General features: G+C 39.0%; 3 protein-coding genes across 3 annotated transcripts; 2 read left to right on the forward strand and 1 right to left on the reverse strand.

Moving 5' to 3' along the window:
• Positions 1 to 135: 135 nt before the first annotated feature.
• Positions 136 to 1,071, forward strand: LOC132787731 (acylphosphatase-2). Its single transcript, XM_060795017.1, has 3 exons — positions 136 to 440; positions 653 to 779; positions 852 to 1,071. The coding sequence occupies exons 1-3, from the start codon at positions 377 to 379 to the stop codon at positions 964 to 966; spliced, it is 306 nt and encodes a 101-aa protein (XP_060651000.1). The 5' UTR covers positions 136 to 376; the 3' UTR covers positions 967 to 1,071.
• Positions 1,072 to 1,159: 88 nt separating this feature from the next.
• LOC132787741 (cytochrome c oxidase subunit 6C-1) lies at positions 1,160 to 1,902 on the reverse strand. The gene is made up of 3 exons (XM_060795028.1): positions 1,772 to 1,902; positions 1,376 to 1,567; positions 1,160 to 1,301 (listed from the first exon to the last, which is right to left on the reverse strand). The coding sequence occupies exons 2-3, from the start codon at positions 1,546 to 1,548 to the stop codon at positions 1,238 to 1,240; spliced, it is 237 nt and encodes a 78-aa protein (XP_060651011.1). The 5' UTR covers positions 1,549 to 1,567; positions 1,772 to 1,902; the 3' UTR covers positions 1,160 to 1,237.
• Positions 1,903 to 2,248: 346 nt separating this feature from the next.
• Positions 2,249 to 15,656, forward strand: LOC132790016 (serine-rich adhesin for platelets). The gene is made up of 6 exons (XM_060798427.1): positions 2,249 to 3,222; positions 4,313 to 4,490; positions 4,560 to 5,930; positions 5,993 to 10,903; positions 10,978 to 11,487; positions 14,482 to 15,656. Exons 1-6 carry the CDS (start codon positions 3,208 to 3,210, stop codon positions 14,541 to 14,543), a joined length of 7,047 nt encoding a protein of 2,348 aa, XP_060654410.1. The 5' UTR covers positions 2,249 to 3,207; the 3' UTR covers positions 14,544 to 15,656.
• The last annotated feature ends 1,773 nt before the right edge of the window (positions 15,657 to 17,429 follow it).

Genomic DNA, 17,429 nt, shown 5'->3' on the forward strand with positions numbered 1-17,429 from the left:
ATTTGCTTAAAATAAAAAGTAAAAGGAAACTGGGCGAAAAAATGCGCAGCTAAAATAAATACGTAAATACAAATCGAAAGCGCAAAATAGAAAGCAATTGATATTGCTAGCAAAGCGTGAAACAAAGAAAATTGGCATTTTAGTTTGAATTCAACGTCGCATTGCTAAAAATCATACCCACCAAATTGCAGACTCTCGATTAAAAAATAATTTTCAGAATATACAGTTAACAAATTTCAATAACTACTCGTCTAAAGATTCGTGCTTTTATCGAATTAAAAAGAAGTCCAATCGTAACATAGAGGATTACAAAGTTCCCTGTGATTTCATTCACACTGCGTTTTATATAATCACAATCTCTTGCACGCCAGATACAATGGGCATTCCGGATATTCGTCAATTGATCACTCTGGAGTTCGAGGTGTATGGCCATGTTCAAGGTAAAAGTAGCAAATTGCTAGTTGTAGTTTGCAAAATGTACAAAACTCATCAGATGTACCCATTGCTAGCTACGTGACCAGAGCAGACATTGATCGCTCCCAGTGCTAAAAATAAGCTACATTGATGTCCTTGGTTTTGCTTTGTTGTACTATCTAGTAAGCAACATCTATAAAATCAATAATTAATTCTTAAATTTATGTGTAATTGACAGGCTTGAATCTTACAAAAGACACGCGAGACCGTTGCACCAAGGCAGGAATCACTGGATGGGTGAAAAACAGTAAGCGTGGCACAATAGTAGGAAAAATGCAGGGGCCCAAGGTGGAGGTGGATAAAATGTATGTAACAAACCGAACTTACTCTTATTGGCACAGCTTTTGAAGTACTGATAACAACCGATATTAATGTAGGATCGAATGGCTATCCAGTGAAGGTTCGCCGGGCTGTCAAATCGAACGATGCGAGCTGCGAAATCAAAGCAATTTGAATCGACTAGATTACAAGGATTTCGCCATTAGATTTTAAGTCCGCGGGCAAATATACATATTTCTATTTCTAGTTTTTGTGTTTGTTATGTGCACTATTTTGATAAGATTGTAAAGACCAGTAAATAAATGGTTTAAAAACCGACACAGCAACGTCCTTGACTGAGTAAAAAGGTAAAAACATCTTGTCCTCTTCCTCCTTTACAATTCTAACAAAGACGCACAAGAGAAAATTTGAGAATTGAACTCTTATTTAGTTTTCAATACAACAAAGTTACACACTTTATGTCTTATACTAATCCATAGCTCGTTTAGCACGATTGGAAACGGCCTGCGGCCTTCATGCGCTCAAAGGATTTGTTTGCATCATATTTTCTGTAAGCCATATAAAATATTTTAGACAACACTGTAGGTTGAAAGCTATGTATTTTTGTATATTCAATACTCACTGGTAGAATTCTGCATAGGCGGCTTTCTTTGGATCATTGACCAGAATTTTAAAAGCAACCGTAATGACGGCGGTCAGACCGAGTGCCACAGCCAAGTTACGCTTGATGGTGGCATTGTGTAGACCACGCAGAACAGGTCCGGCGCTGCTCGATGCTGCTGGAGTGTTGGCCATGTTCAACTTACTAAGGAGGCTGAAAATAAAATTTTCAGTAGTCAGCTGTTATGTAACCTTTTGTGTAAGAGTCGCCATAGGACGCTGTTTAATTATGGAAACAACAATCGGTGTACAACAACTTGGCCGTATATAATGAATTTTGCTTTTTTTGAATGAATTATTTTATTACTTGGACCCAATTTTTTTCAAATAAAATTAATTTCAATCACACATTACTTACATTCGCAAAGAATATATAATTTTTGACGTTACCAGACTTTATAAATGCTAAATTAATGTTGCCAGACTGTTGCCACACGCTGAGAATATTAAATTATATTTTAATACATCGTTCAGTGGGATATTCAAAACAATTTATCAACTTAGACCACTGTATTTTTAAAAATAATAAGAATAAGAATTTAATATTTCTATTAATTAATTGTTGCCCCTAACTTGGAAATATTATGTTTTCTATATTTATATATGATTTATCGATACTTTTTTACGGAAAATGTGAGAAAAAAATAGTTTATCAATTTTCGTATTCTTTAATGATTAACATTTCTTTCGTTAAGGAAATTCAATAATAAACATGTCGCACCCATCTTATTTTTATTTGTTTGATATGGTAGCCCTGAAAATCAACACTTAAGTAATATTTAGTATATTATGTACAAATTTAGTAGGTTAACATTGGCTGGAAAATAAAAATGGCTGTCACAGAAGGCGAATGCAAATGGCGGTTGTTATTGTTCGTGGAATTTCAATAATTAACAAGATTTTTGTACAAAATAAACAACAAAAACAATACGCTATACCAATAGCAATAAGCTTAAAATCAGATTTAAATGATCAGTTACATGCTTATGTGGTTATAAACTTTAAAAGAGCTCGTATAACGTTTTAATTTACGATACAAATTTTTATACGAATCGCAAATCGTGACAAAAAAAGATTCTGTGCCAGTGAAAAGCAATATTATTATTCTCTATGCATAAAGTAGATAATTGTATGACCACAAAAATGTACTAAAAAGCTGTGAAAAGTGCATTCTATTATTTGTAAATAGCAACGTTCGCGTTTGTATGCAGTTAGCAGCATTTAATAACGTTGAAAAACTGACGAAAATCGCAATCGGCCGCAGCAGAAAAAAGCAGCAGAGGAGCGCCCAGTGCTTTTGCCCGCCCGCGCCCTCTCCCTTGCCACACGTTGTGTTAATCCGAAATACGCGTCGGGAACAACAAAGATGTTGTAGAGGTTAAAGTTAAGTCGAGTAAAATAACAATTGGATATAAATATATATATTTGTATTTATGCATGTGTGCGTGCACAAGACAACAACAACAGAAGCAACAACAAAAATTTTAGGCAATTTATGAAGAAACAGTTTGGATTTGCTTTGTGTACCATTATTATTATTGAAGAGTTGAAGATTTAGTAGAAAATGCGCGTAGTGCAAACATGCTATTGCTTAAGTGCAACAAAGGACGAGAAAAACACAGTGAACGAGTTCTAATTTGGAAATCATTTGATGGCCACGATGATTTCCTTAGGCATTCGTTATTCAAATCTAAATAGCAAGCAGAATTGTGAGTGATTTGTGTTAAATGCAACATTTGTGCATCATATTGCCAATTAAATTTGCTACGACGGGTGCGATTGCCGTGTGATGATATGCCACTTAAACAGGTGAGTTATAAGTCCAATCAAAGTCGCCTATATGTGCCTTTCACCCTGTTAAGTGCTGAGCTTTCTTTCTTTTTTGCCGCCATCAAGTTTGCAATAACAGCTGATCTGCTATTGCATTTGCTGCAAAGAAGTTACGGGTGGTGAGAATGGTCGCTGTTGCTTATTAATCACTTGCGTCACCCATGTAGTGTTCGTTTACAGAACAAAACGAAAAAAATCTTTTTGGACGTGTCATGCGTTCAACGTATTTATACATGTGTGTGTGTCTATTTTTTGGGATTTTATTGAGGCACGATCCGCTGCTTGCCGTTTACGAACGAAGACGGTGGCCAACAGCCACAGAGCAGTATTTTGGTTACCGTTTCCCTCTTGCACACACACCACACACCCTTCCAAGTCGGAAGAAAAATGGCGACGACGAGGTATCGATAACAACAAGAGGCCAAAATGAGAACGTGAGCAACCTGTGGCCTCGAATAAACAGCGTGATGTTTTTTAATTAGGCCAGCTTAGAAATAAGTTTTAAATCCTAAGCTTCTACTTTTTAAATGCATTGACTAGATGAATTGTGCATTGAAATGCATATTATATTTCTGTTGTTAAAATTAATTGTTGTTGGAATTTCCAAGAAGTTCATATAACCATCTCGCTCGCACGGTGAGCGAAGCTGCAGCACAAAACAGAAATGTCAAAATGTTTAATTGGTTTTTATTTTCGCTGTCTTGTTTAGTCCAACATGCCAGAAAAAAGTTTGTGAATCGTTGTAAAATGAAAAAGAATACATGTGAATAATATTATTTTGTTTTTATGATTATACATTTTAGTTGTAAACAGTTGGAAAATACGATTATTACACTTGGTTTCGTTTCCCAGGGCTGCATAAAAAGAAATGCAATCATCTATAGACAAGACGATATGTAATCGATAAGTCGATAGATTGCTAGTAATTTTACTCCTAATTTTGCTTCTTCCCTCCTTATTATGCTTGAAGAAAGCCGAGTTTTCGATGAAAATATATTTTTGTTTTTATTTAGTTGATTCACTTAATTAAATGTATATTTTAACCCCTCGATTCGATGACGACTTGCAGCAGATTGAACCGTCAGTGCGGATATCGGTGTCTCTCCCATGGGATGCAGTACTTCGACTGCGTCAACTGGCTGCCGAGGGCAATCCCACTCTGCGAGCCCTGGGTATTCTGTCCGTGCAGCCTGAAGGCGATTCTGTGATAACTTTAAAAGTTGGAGGACAAGATATTAAAGTAAAGGGTAAGAATATCGATATTTCTTTTTTCAAATAGTTATATTGTAAAATGAATTTGTCTCAATTCTTGACAGATAATTTAAGCGATGTCGCAGGCGGTGCAATTGAGGCGGCTGGCACGTCTTCCAACAAAGCCGCTCTCACCGTTGGCGTTACTAGTGCCAGTGGGTCGGCGCAACTATCGGCAGTACCCACATTTGATGGCCCCAGTACCAGCAAGGCAGCTTATGTTCAGCAACAGCGACTCACGCAACTGTCGATGCAAAACGATGCAATCTTAGGCCAACAACAACAGCAGCAGCGGCGAGATGCATTGTCGCAGCAACAGCAGCAGAAAATAATGGCACAGCCAACACTGCCGTTGCCGCCGCCGCAGACGCTCCCATCGCAGTACAATAATAACAGTGCCGCCACGACGCCCCCCATCTTTAAGTCGCCGAACACAGTGTGTCCCATGGAGGGCAAGGTACCGCTGTTGCCTTCGCCTGTAGGTACGCTTAATGTGCCAACGGATTTTCCATTCGAAAGTATGCGGCAAGCACGTGTCTTGCAGGGCAGAGAAACGACGGGTACGGCGGCCACAGGCACATCTGTCATTGGCGGCCTAGGTCCACCACCGATTCCTCCTCCGAATGTTACTCTCAAGCTGTTAGGTAATGAAACTTCGCCGAACAGCGAGGCGACTGCGGCGGCGACGGGAATCGGTGCTGCAGTAGTCTCGAATAAATCTCAGTTCATACATCCGCCACCGCCATATCCTGGTCTGGGACCGAATTCAAATTCGAGCCTAAATCAAGCATCAAGCAATAGTAGTGCTACAGCTGTCGCAGCAAGTGCGGGTACAAAGGCAACTCTAAGCTATCATCATATGCCAACATCATCATCAGCCACTGCTTCGCCAACAACCACGTCAACAGGCAGTAACAACATTGCAATATCATCACCATTGTTAGTTAATCTGTTGCAAAACGACGGGAATGTGATGACTAGTAATCAATTGAAATCGCCCCAAATGTCAGCGCCAACAACACCACAATCACCCATTGTCAGTATGAGTCCTAGCGCTCAAATGATAAATTCAAACTCGCCAATGCGGTGCTCCTCGGCGACTCCAAACGATTTCGCTATGACACCAGCAGCAACGATTGACAACGGGAATGCACCGAGTAATGCCGTTGTGCCATCATCCCCTACAGGAGGAGGCCCCTTGGTTATGCGTAACATTCAGCATCAGCAGCAACCGCTCCTCCTCAGTCCCAACAACACTGCGAATATGTATCCAGGTGGGCCAACACATCGCTTTCAACAAGTGGCTACCTTGCGTCACCAACAACAGCAGCAGGTTCATCAACAACGGCAACATCAGCTGCAGGGTATGCAGCCGCGATTTATGCCTCCTCAACAACAACATCAACAGCAGCAGTTTCTTACACAACAGCCAAATGGTAAGATATTGAGCAGACATGAAACAGAAAGTTGAATTTAATAGTATTCTATATTTTCATAGATTGCTTCAGTAATCTAAGCCTACAGCAGCCACAGCAACAGTTGAGACAACAGCAAATTCGAGGAGGTCTGCCCCCTCCGACGCATCAGCAACAGCAGCAACAGCGCCTTATGAGCATGCCATTATCCTCCCCACAGACGCCGCAACAGTTTATGCCTCATGGTCGAGCGTCGCCGATTGCCCACTCACCTGCCTCTAGCCACCACTCGATGCACAGTCCGTTAATGGCTAATCATCAGCCTACGCAGCCAGCAAATCTGCTGTCGCCTTCGACAGCACCCAATAGCCCACACCCGCAGCAACTTGCGCAGCTTCATCATCAACAACAGCAACAGCAGCAAAAAGAGCTGTCTTCAATCTCTAATTTGCAAAATCCACACCTTGTACCTGTAACGGGCGCGGGCAATGCTCAGATCCCTCTACCTCCGCCTCCAGATTACAACCAGGCTGCGGCGGCGGGTAGTTCAAGATGGCCTGCACTTAGTAAACCGATGGACTCGGTTACTAAGAGCAGTTTCCAGGAGTTTACACGTTATCAGTTGCAATACAACTTGCAGCAGCAGCAAATTCATTCAGCCAACGGCTCAACAACCCAATCGGCAACGAATGCAGCTGAGATTATATCTGTGCCGGGAGGGCAACGGCAGCAACAACAACAGCACCAACAGCAACAAATACTGTCAATGGCAGCCCAACAACAATTGGGGACACAGCAAGCACAACCTCAAACAAATGTTTCGAACACTTCAAACGTTGGCCATAGTTTGAATGATCCTTTGATTTCATTGTCCGACCTTGACGCCTTAACTACCAATGATTTGGATGCTTTACTACCGACTCTAAACTGTGATCTCGACTCAACGCTTAGCCTCGAGGATAAAAATGAGCTTGAATCGTTACTGCAGGATGCTAAGGACTTAGACTTGGATTTGATTGAAGACAATTTGTCGGCAGTTGGAATGGATGTGGGTGATGCACTTAGTACGTTGCAAGAAACGCCTGGCTGCATGGTGGAACAACAACAATCCCTCCAACAACAACAGCATCAGCAGACGCATCAACAATCACACATACTCGAAATGCAGCCCTATAATCAACAACAGCAAATCTTGCATCAACAGCAACAACAGAGAACTCAACTAACACAATTGCAACAACTCCAACTGCAACAACAACAACAGCAAAGACATCAGTTACAGCGCCAGATTCAGATGCAGCAGCAGCAGCACCTCTCTCATCGAGTACAACAGCAAACAATTCAAGTGCAACAGCAACAAGTACATCATACTAATGCACAAGTGGTAGTTCAAAAGAAATTGGGGCAACAACAACCACAACGTGTTGGCGGAAATGTGCAACAAAAGCAATTCATTATTAATCCGCACACCGGCGATATGGAGCCAATGGTCAGCGATGATAGCGATACGGAGGCCGAACAAGAGACAACGCAGTTACATTTTCGGAGTATGTCGAGCAGCAGCAGCTACGCTGGGTTTAATCCTGCTAATGACATGCTCCTGCCGAGCAATCTCTTCTCCGAAGAAGATTCAAACTCAGCAATGTCTGGTGGTCAGCAGTTGCCGGCAGCTGTTACCAGCGATCAGGAGCGCTCTCGTGACTCCCTTGCATCTAATAAATCTGCGTCTAGCCGTTCAAGGAAAGCACCGCAGCAACTAAAACTGAATCATACCAATGTACAAAGTCAGCAGAATCAAAACCAGAAGCATCAAATCGCCAACTCATGTCATCCCATGCAAGTGCAAACACAACAAATTCCACAACAACAGGTTCACTTGACCGGCATCACCTCAGACTCGCAGCGTTCTGGAAACAGTTCTCCGATAGTTGGAAGTGGTGCAACAAATTCTCTCGTACCTGGTGGTAATAACAACAAGAAGACGACGAAACAAAATCTATTGCGTGAGAAACTACAACAGGGTGTTAAGGAACGCAAAACAAAGGACGCAACAGCAACGACAACTCCAAAACCAAAGCGTGAACGTGCGAAGGGCAATGGAAAATCTAAAACAGTGGCAACCGCTGCAGCTACAGCGATTGCCGATGAGAAGATAAAGTTGCGTCTCAAGCTCGATAAAGTCGAAATGACGCAAGCAGCTTTTGAGCAGCAACAACAACAACAGCAGCAGCATATTCAACTGAATGCCATAGTGGATGGTAATCATGTGCAACAACAACAGCAGCCAATGCCATTGCAAACACATTTGCTAACGTTGCCAACTTCTCAGACGCATCACCAAAATGTACAACAGCAACAACATCAGCCTCAACAACATCATCCAGTCTACATCAATGTTCAACAACAACAACATCAGCAAACTGGACAACAACAGGCGGTTACTGTCGGAATGAATGAGCCTCGTGTGCCGCCGCTTCAAATTCGTCTGCGTGGCAAAAATTCAGTTGTAGTGAAAAATACACGAAAAGACAGAAAGAAAGCCACAACCACAGTTGTCGATGAAGATCAGAAAATGCGACAGCTGAAACGTACATTTAGTGATCAAGGCGGGGCACAGCAGCAACACCAAATACTGCTAATGGATGGAGCTTCAGACAACAAGCAGACTAAGCTAACACCTGCAACGCATGTCAATGGTTTGCCTAGCACTGCAGGAGTTCTAATTCAGAAGACTACTCAGGCGCCTCCACCTCCGCCACCGCCTCTGCAATCAACAACAAATGCGAAGACTACAACAATTGTGGCTGGCAAGAACGGTCTAACTATCAGCGCTATTGTTGAGGCGCACAAAACACAGGCGCAGGTCGGCCAGGATGGACAATTGTTGACCGTGGGATCTACAAATTCTGGTACTACGACGACGACGACATTACAATTGCAGCAACAACAGCAGCTCAGCAAGATCGCCACCTCTTTGCCAAGCAGCATTACACTTAGCGCAATAAGCAGCAACCCAGCCACCACCAATAACAGCAACAGCAACAACAGCACGAGTAACAACAATGCCATTGCCAGTAACAACAGTCGCTTGCTTAACAACTTAAGTCTAAAGAACCCCATCAAGACAGCAGCGACGATTACACCCATTTTGGGTGGCAAGCCGATGACAAAAAACCATAAGCCGCCGCCATACATAACCGCCGTGCAACAGCTGCAGCTACAGAAACAGCAGCAACAGCAGCAACAACAACTGGCGGCGGCCGTAACAATGTTGCCCAGTGCGACGACGCTGAAGCGTGTCGAAATAACTAAACAACAGACGTCAAACAGCAGCGTCGATGCAGCAACTATGATAACTGTTAGCACATCCTCTACATCAGCGACCACGACAGCTACAACAACAACATTACCGCCCATGCTTGGCGACAGAAAGCTACCAGGAGCAGTTGCTCTTTCCATGAACTCCACCAACCTGATTAACAATGGCCATGAGCTGGGCAATGTAGCAGCAATAGTGTCAGCAACACAATCCAAGCAACATAACCATGTGAGTCAACAGCAAGCGGTGACTATTAGTGGACCAAGCAGCACTGCGTCTCCGACACCCTCGTCTGTTTTAGTCAACACATTACGAAATTCGCCGGCCAGCAATGGCACTCCTGGTCATGGCAACAATGGCGGCGGTGGTGAAGATAGTGGAATAGAGTCAATGGATGCGCTCTCGGAAAAAAGCCCGCACCAACAAACCTCAAGCAGCCCTATACAGCTTCAACAGCAACAAATTTCCAGTAAAGTGACGACGGGAGGGGCAGCGGCTGCAACGATAATACAATCGACAACTGTTTGTGCTGCTATGGATACAACAACAACAAGCAGCTGCCATAGTAGTAAACTTCAACAGCAACAGCAACATGCTGATGATGAGATTGAAAAAGCACTGGCCAAAATGGAGGGAGACTTTCCTGATGATTTGGAGAATATTGTGGCCAGCGTACTCAAAGAAACGGCGGCGGCAATCATGGGTAGTGGTGGTTATAACTTGTCGACAACAATAACATCTCAGAATGAAAAATTAAATGGCGAGAATATTGATATGCTCGAAGACGATGATCTCATCAAGAAATTGACGGACAATATTGATGTTTTGGACAGGAAAATTCCTGTTACTTCTGACACGGAACCGAAAAGTGAAGCTGCAATGAAATCGAAAGTAGAGAAGATCAAGCAGGAGGAACTATCGACAACACTGCTTTCCATTAAGAAAGAGCCAACTGCAGTGGAAGAAGAAAATAAACCAAAAGTTTGTGTTTCAACTCAATCAGAATCTAAAACCGAAGAGAAGTCTACAATTGCACATAAAAAAAAGGAGAACGAGTTCGAAAAGGAGGAGAAAGAGAAACCCCAGACTGAGTCACTACAGCCTATATCAATTGAAATACCTGCGCAGTCAGATTCGGAGACATCACGTATAAGAACACGCGCGAGCAGTCGCTTAGAAAGTCCATTAGATGCACTTAAAACCAGCCCAGAAACTCAGCAGCCAACGACAATAGCAGCAACAACGGCAACATCAACTTCGGCCACAACAACGTCGTCCACCATTTTGGTGAGAAGCACATCGCGGCTATCATCGATTCCAAGTCCCCGCTTGAGTGGCACACCAACGCCTATTCACAACAATAACAAGCGGCGGCGTCAGGAGTCCGAGTGCGGCAGTAGCAATGATGGTGCCGTCAACGATGCTACACTCTTCGTTGATTCGATTAGCAGCAATAGTAAACGTACACGAATCAGCAATAACAATAACAATACCGAGACAACTGAGACCGCTGTCAATCATATGATAACGAAGAAGATTGAGATTGAGTCTTCCGACTCAGACGAACCGCTCATTGAAGTGGCGGGCAAAGTGCGTAATTCAAAGACACAAGTAGAGGATAAAACCACAACCGTAACACGAAGAAATGTAGTGCATCCACCACAACAACAGCAAAGTAAGCTTAAACAGAGTTTAGACTATAAATAAGATTTCGTATTCTTAAGTACATAAGTCGCATTTATTTTTCAGAAGCAATCCACTTGAATGCTACCCCCACTCAGATGCAGAAGACAGTAAAAGCACAGGTTACAACTCACACAATCAATAGTGGATTGCAAACGGTTAACAATTCTACGTCGACAGCAGTAACATCTACCACCAATAACCATAGCAGCACCAATAATAATACAAGTATAGTGCATGCAACACGTGGGGCAACAGCAGCAGCTGCGACCAGTAACAACAGCAGCCACAATTTAGCAAACAATAATAATGTTGTGAATGCCAGTTCGCCAACAGATGAGAAGATTGGAACGAGAAGGAGTGTGCGAGCAAGTGCGGCTGCCAACAAGATCATCTTTAGTCGCAGCAATGCAGCTGCTGCTGCTGCGGCTGCAGCTGCCGCTGCCGAACCCAAAGGCACACCGGCTAAAACTGCAGGGAGCGGTTCTGGAGTGGTTGGTGTGAATAATTCGACAAATGCAGCAAATGCAATCATCGAAAGTGTAGCTGAAGCGCGCCGTAAAACACGTAGTGCAGGTGAGTTAATTTTTTTTATTTTTATTTTTATTTATTTATTTAAAGTCGACAATGAGCTGTAGATATAAAAAAAACAAGCCCGAAAGCTACAGTGGAGTGTGCTCGACTGTGAGATACCCGCTACCCAATTTGAATAAAAGCAAAATATTGCGGTATTATTTTCAAAGTATGCCGAAAATACTAAAAATATACTAAGTGCTATATTCGGTATATCGATATAGTGTCACATTCAAAATATACCATAGACGGCATAATATACCAGATTGTCGGCCCTAGTAAGTTGGCGTTTTTGCCCATAAAAAAAAGTATTTCTTTAATAACTTCGACAATTTGTATCTGATCGCACACCACATTTTCGGGAATCATAAATACTATTGTTATTATTATATACACCAAAATTGACAGCTCTAGCTTTAAAATTACGCTTGTTATTTGATTTTTTGATTTGCGCGGGCGGAAGTAGGCGTGGCAAAATTTTGAAACAAACTTGACAAATGCTGTCGAAAAAAATTATGGCCCTATCTCCTATAGTCTCAGATCCAGTGTTTCATACGGACAGACACACAGACGGACATACGGACATGGCTAGATCATCTCGGCTATTAATGCTGATCAAGAATATAAATAGTTTATAGCCTTCTCCTGTTACATACATTTCCTGCGGGCACAAAGTTATAATACCCTTCTATCCTATGGGTAGCGGGTATAAAAAAAACCTTTAAGAATCTTATAGTTAAAATAAATTATCATCAATTGCAACGTATAAATTCAGTAATTTATGAATTAAGAATTCTTGGAGTATTTAAACAAAAGGAATCTAATCTCACTGCATGAGTTAAGTGATACTCAGAAAAAAGCAATAATATTACATGAAAGGATAGTTACTTGTTCCAGTTTCCACACCATGTTAATTATAGATTCTTTGTGAAATATGATACAACAGAGCTTTGTATATTAAAATATGATACCTCTACGTCAAAAGTACAGTAGTAGTTGTAATTAGCACAGAAGACTAGAAAATGCAAATGCTTAGAGTAGTTGGTTATACAGAGGTTAGGAGATAAGCGAGAGAAAAGGTTCATGTAAACAGTATTTGAATGAATAGAGAGTAAGCGATAATCGAGGGTGTACAACTATAAGTGTGACTCACTGGGAAAGACAATTTAATGTGACTAAGTTGGTACGAATCAGTATTGCCTTTTAATAATTTTAATATAAACATAACCTAACCATAATACGATAATTATTAGCAAAGAAATATTTTACGAGAGTAACTCAATTCATGGAACCCAGTTGAAGCCTCTCAGCACAAACGTAAGAAATATTATTTGTACGATCTATTTTTATGATTCAAGTATTGAGGTAACCAAAAGCAAGGATTATACTCCAAAATTTAACAGGGAAGCAGCAGTAAAACAGCTTTTTCGTTATGAATTATCTTGTTCATCGTTTGATGAATTCAAGGCCTTGAGTAACCCTAATGAAAATATGTGAAATATGTTAATCAAATGTTAGCCTAAGAGCAAAGAGAATTCATAAATAAATCTTATCGTCTACTCTAATGAGAGGAAACAAATTAAAAGCATGATTAGAAATTATGGAAGAGATCAAGATCAGGTTGATCTTGACACATCAGCATTAACATGTTAGAATAACATACAATAACAAATACAATAACAATAACAATAACATTAAAAGGACCGAGATGGTAACCCTGAGGAACACCAGACGGACTTAGATAAAATAACTTTTTGAGTTATTTTATTGATAGTCAAAAGATACCCATAAAAGGAAGTTAAGCGGAAACACTTTAATTTTTTTTTATGGCTTTGCATGTTGCTTATGCGACAAATGAAGCATGTCAAGTTAGAGGTGGAGAACTATCGATTGTCTGCGCCATCGATAGTGCTTGATAATTTCCATAAACTATCGACTATCGACGATAGCAAGGACAATCTATCGTCGATAATTGTCGATATTGCAGTAAAAGAAAATAATTTTTATTAGTTTTTGAAGTAATCCATATTTATTTAAAATATGAGAGTATAAAATTGGTTTTCCAATCTTTATCTGAAAATATTGAATAATAATTATTTGAATAGAATGATTTTTTATTTTGTAGGTGTACCTTAACTGCTATTTATATATTTATTTCAACCACTAATTTTGTACTCCTTTTTTCAATGATTTGTCCCGCTTTGCTGAAGACCCTCTCCGACTCTACGGAGGTTGCTGGTATACAAAGATATTTGCAAAAATATCGACCACTATCGCCGATAGCGATTAATCACTATCGAAAGTGCGCGCCGCTATCGAGAGCGTGTCGATAGTTGCCAACCATCGATAGTCCCGATAGTGCCATCGATAGTTCTCCACCTCTAATATGTATGTATATGAGGTCAGCCTAAAATTTGTTTTGAAAACCTTTGATCACTAGAGAAGAGAATTCTAAAAGGTCGGTGGTGGAAGCTCTCAGTTTTCTCAAATCCAGATTAAGAGTATGAGATAATATATCTAATAATGATGTTCAGTTGAGATGTAATAATCTATAGAGTAACGGACAATTTGGAAACACCCAATCGAGAAGATTGCAAATTGTTTTTCCACATAACAGGGAAAGATTAAAATTTAACAGGTACATACAATTTTTGTAAAATTAAATAAAAGCTTCAATACAGTTTTAAACTAATAAAAAGTTTATTGTAATTGTAGGCTTCGCAATAAAATTAGACAAGTTAGTTATAGGGATAAGAAGTCATGTGACCGTCTACCAGTTGAGTATGTCGATTGGAAAAAATCTGTAAATGTATCGGCAGTGGACTGTTCACTTCAAGCAATATTATATATATATATAATTATAATATATTTTTTGCATGCAAAAAAGAGTTACGTAACAAATTGACTAAAAAAATAGCTTAAGAGAAATTTAATTATCGACTTATATACTAATACTCAAGAAACGCGTTTGTCTAAATTGTATTCCTTTTGTTGTAGTAATTGGAGAATCCATGCTGACCGAGGGACGACGGAGAAGAACATCGCGTGACTACAAGTGACCAGAGCTTTGCGCCTTGGCTAAGAGTTTGAACCATTCGAATGATGCTAACGAGGATGACTTGATTGAGCTGATTGACCTGGACGTTGTTGCAGAACGGTTTGATATCAGTACTGGTTTTCCTTTGGTCCAGGCGCAAAACTTTAACGGCGAATTGGAGGTGAACAGCAACGGTGATGACGACTCTGGTGATTTAGAGGAAGATCTCATTGATCTGTCTTCAGCCCTGAGTCTTATTGAGACTACAGATAAAAGTGGTCTTGGTTACGAGGAAATGGATGATCCCGATCCCGATCAGATGCGGTTGCTGACTTATCACAACATTAAAAGTAGTAGCTACACGGAAGCTGATGTGAATATCGATGCGGTTAGCTTGCTAATGCCAGAACTGGGCAATGTTGCCTCATCTTCAGAATGCGGAGGCAACTATGTGGACTATGATGAGTTTAATATGTGCCTGAACAACATACTGAGCGATAATAACAACGCTGAGCTCGATGTCAATGGCGGCATTACGGACCCAATTGCAAATTCTGGTAAGCATCAGCCGCACCAGAACCAGCACCAGCAATGGCGAGATGTAAGCGATGTTATTACCAGCATAGTGCCATTAAACAACAGTCTTGGGCTAAGCTTCCAGGAGTTTACTACTGAGTCAAGTGTGACCACTGATGACCGTGCCGTCAACAGCAGCTCGTCGCAATTGGCCTAGTGGCGTTTAAATCTACAATTGTTTATAATGTTGCTTTCTAAGGCTTTGTAAATAGTAATTACACACATCTATATATATACATGCAAAAGCTTGAATTTTCGCTTTCGTTTGTAGTTAAAAAGAGAGATAAACATTTTGAATATTTTGTATAGTTAGTTATACCCAAAGGTTGCAATAATGTTGCATCTTAAAGCGAGCAACATCACACTCATACGCCCATCTAGTTAATCGCGCATGATGATTATGGATTCTTTACCTTTACCTTTACCTTTAATTTTAGATTTGACACTACTCACTGCTTATTTAGCTCTACTTTTCATCAATTCTCCCTTGGTAAATAAATTTGCTAGTCAAGTGGAACAGACAATTTGTGTATAGCTCAAAAAAAAAAAAAAGGAAAAACATTGAACAAATTAGTTGAAAATCAGATATATGCAGAAATATAATATAAATCCAGACGAATCATCCTGTTCTGTTCTGGCACGCATGCGTAGTTTATTTTCACATCTCAACTCTTGTATATATTTTAGACCTATTTCTGATAAATGCAACATATATAAAATATTATCTTAAGCATGGTAATTCAAGTCCAACATAGATAAAAGCAGACCATATATTTACAATATTTTTGTATTCAATAATTTCATACATAAATAATATATATGCACACGATACAGATAGTCTATAGTTTTATATATTTATATATGTGTGTATATATATAATTATATATATTTATTTATATATAATTCCATATATATACATATATATATCTCATATAAGTTTGAGTTGTTTGGAAAAAATTTGTTTTTTAGTTCTAAAAGCTAAATTGTAAGTCATACATATTATAAACTATCAATATATGCACATAAAAACCTCTGTAATAAGTTAGTCAAGAAAAAAGATGGGATATAAAACTTGATATCCAGAGAGAAAATTAAGAAAAGTGTTTGTCATTTCGTGAAGTGATTGAACACAATCTGTATATACTTATATACAATTAGATGAAACACAAATCGTATATAAAGTTATATATTTTGCTTAAACAAAACAAAAAGAAGAAAATAAATTACAAAAGCAAAAATTGTATTGTAAATAAGGCAGGCTCTATTTTTGCTAAATGTTATTTGAACAAATAAGGGGAAAACAAAGATGCACAGCAAAAGAAAAGCGCTAAACAAACACATTTAAATATATACATACATATTTATATATGTATGTCTATGAATAAATAAATATTTATACTTGTATTATATTTATTTACATACATGTACATATATCGTGTGTACGTGTATACAAATTTCTTCACACACATATATATATATATTGTTCAACATTATTATCTTATGTGTATTGTATGATTGCTATATTCAATAAGTCTTTTGATACTTTGTACATGTTTATTTTAAAAAAGAAAAAGAAAACACAAAAAAACGTACATACCCCTTAGAATAACGTGCATATATAGTACCGATATATGTATATATTAATTTTATGTATACACGATTACATATAAAAAGCGAATTCGTTTATGCATACTAAGGCCCCCCAAAAAACAATAAAACTAATAAATGCAACATACTTGAAGCATATTTTGCCGTTTTCACATATTTTCCACACAAGCGCAATAACAATAATTAACAGCAACAAAAAACTTAAATTTATCACAACAAATAATTGCAAGAACTTTAAAGGCAGTTGTATAAAGAATATTTAATTTTTATATAACAATACAAAAATAAAAAAGATACACACACACAAATCCATGCAACAAAGACATACACCCACACATAAATAAAAACAACAAAAAAATAATATATTTTAAAACAAATTGCATTAAACAACAACACAAGATGATGAACAACAAAAAAAACGAAAGTGTCTTAAAACGTAGTATTAGAAGTTTATTATTAATTATTTGTTTGTACTTTAAAGTAAACAATTATTTATAGAAAGAAAAAAGAAAATACAAAGATTTAATATACACAAAAATGCAAAAATTATACTTTGATTTTTACTAAACTTTCGGAATTGATAACTATTGTGGTGCATGTATACATTCTGGGGAACAATTTAATTTCATGTTGCAATGTCAGAGATCTTCCAGTTGAATCGTCTCGACCGCGAATTGAAATATTCACCAAAGGTAGGAATAAACAACTTTACAAATGTTTGGTA

This window comes from Drosophila nasuta, chromosome 2L, assembly GCF_023558535.2.
Source record: "Drosophila nasuta strain 15112-1781.00 chromosome 2L, ASM2355853v1, whole genome shotgun sequence".
NCBI classification, from domain to species: Eukaryota; Metazoa; Arthropoda; class Insecta; order Diptera; family Drosophilidae; genus Drosophila; species Drosophila nasuta.

Bases quoted from the DNA above. Each gene is read 5' to 3' on its own strand.
- LOC132787731 (XM_060795017.1), top strand. From the start codon at position 377: ATGGGCATTCCGGATATTCGTCAATTGATCACTCTGGAGTTCGAGGTG. The intron at 441-652 runs GTAAAAGTAGCA...TGTAATTGACAG, and splicing joins GGTGTATGGCCATGTTCAAG to GCTTGAATCTTACAAAAGAC. The intron at 780-851 runs GTATGTAACAAA...ATATTAATGTAG, and splicing joins AAGGTGGAGGTGGATAAAAT to GATCGAATGGCTATCCAGTG.
- LOC132787741 (XM_060795028.1), bottom strand. From the start codon at position 1,548: ATGGCCAACACTCCAGCAGCATCGAGCAGCGCCGGACCTGTTCTGCGT. The intron at 1,302-1,375 runs GTGAGTATTGAA...TATGGCTTACAG, and splicing joins GCCTATGCAGAATTCTACCA to AAAATATGATGCAAACAAAT.
- LOC132790016 (XM_060798427.1), top strand. The intron at 4,491-4,559 runs GTAAGAATATCG...AATTCTTGACAG, and splicing joins ACAAGATATTAAAGTAAAGG to ATAATTTAAGCGATGTCGCA. The intron at 5,931-5,992 runs GTAAGATATTGA...ATATTTTCATAG, and splicing joins TCTTACACAACAGCCAAATG to ATTGCTTCAGTAATCTAAGC.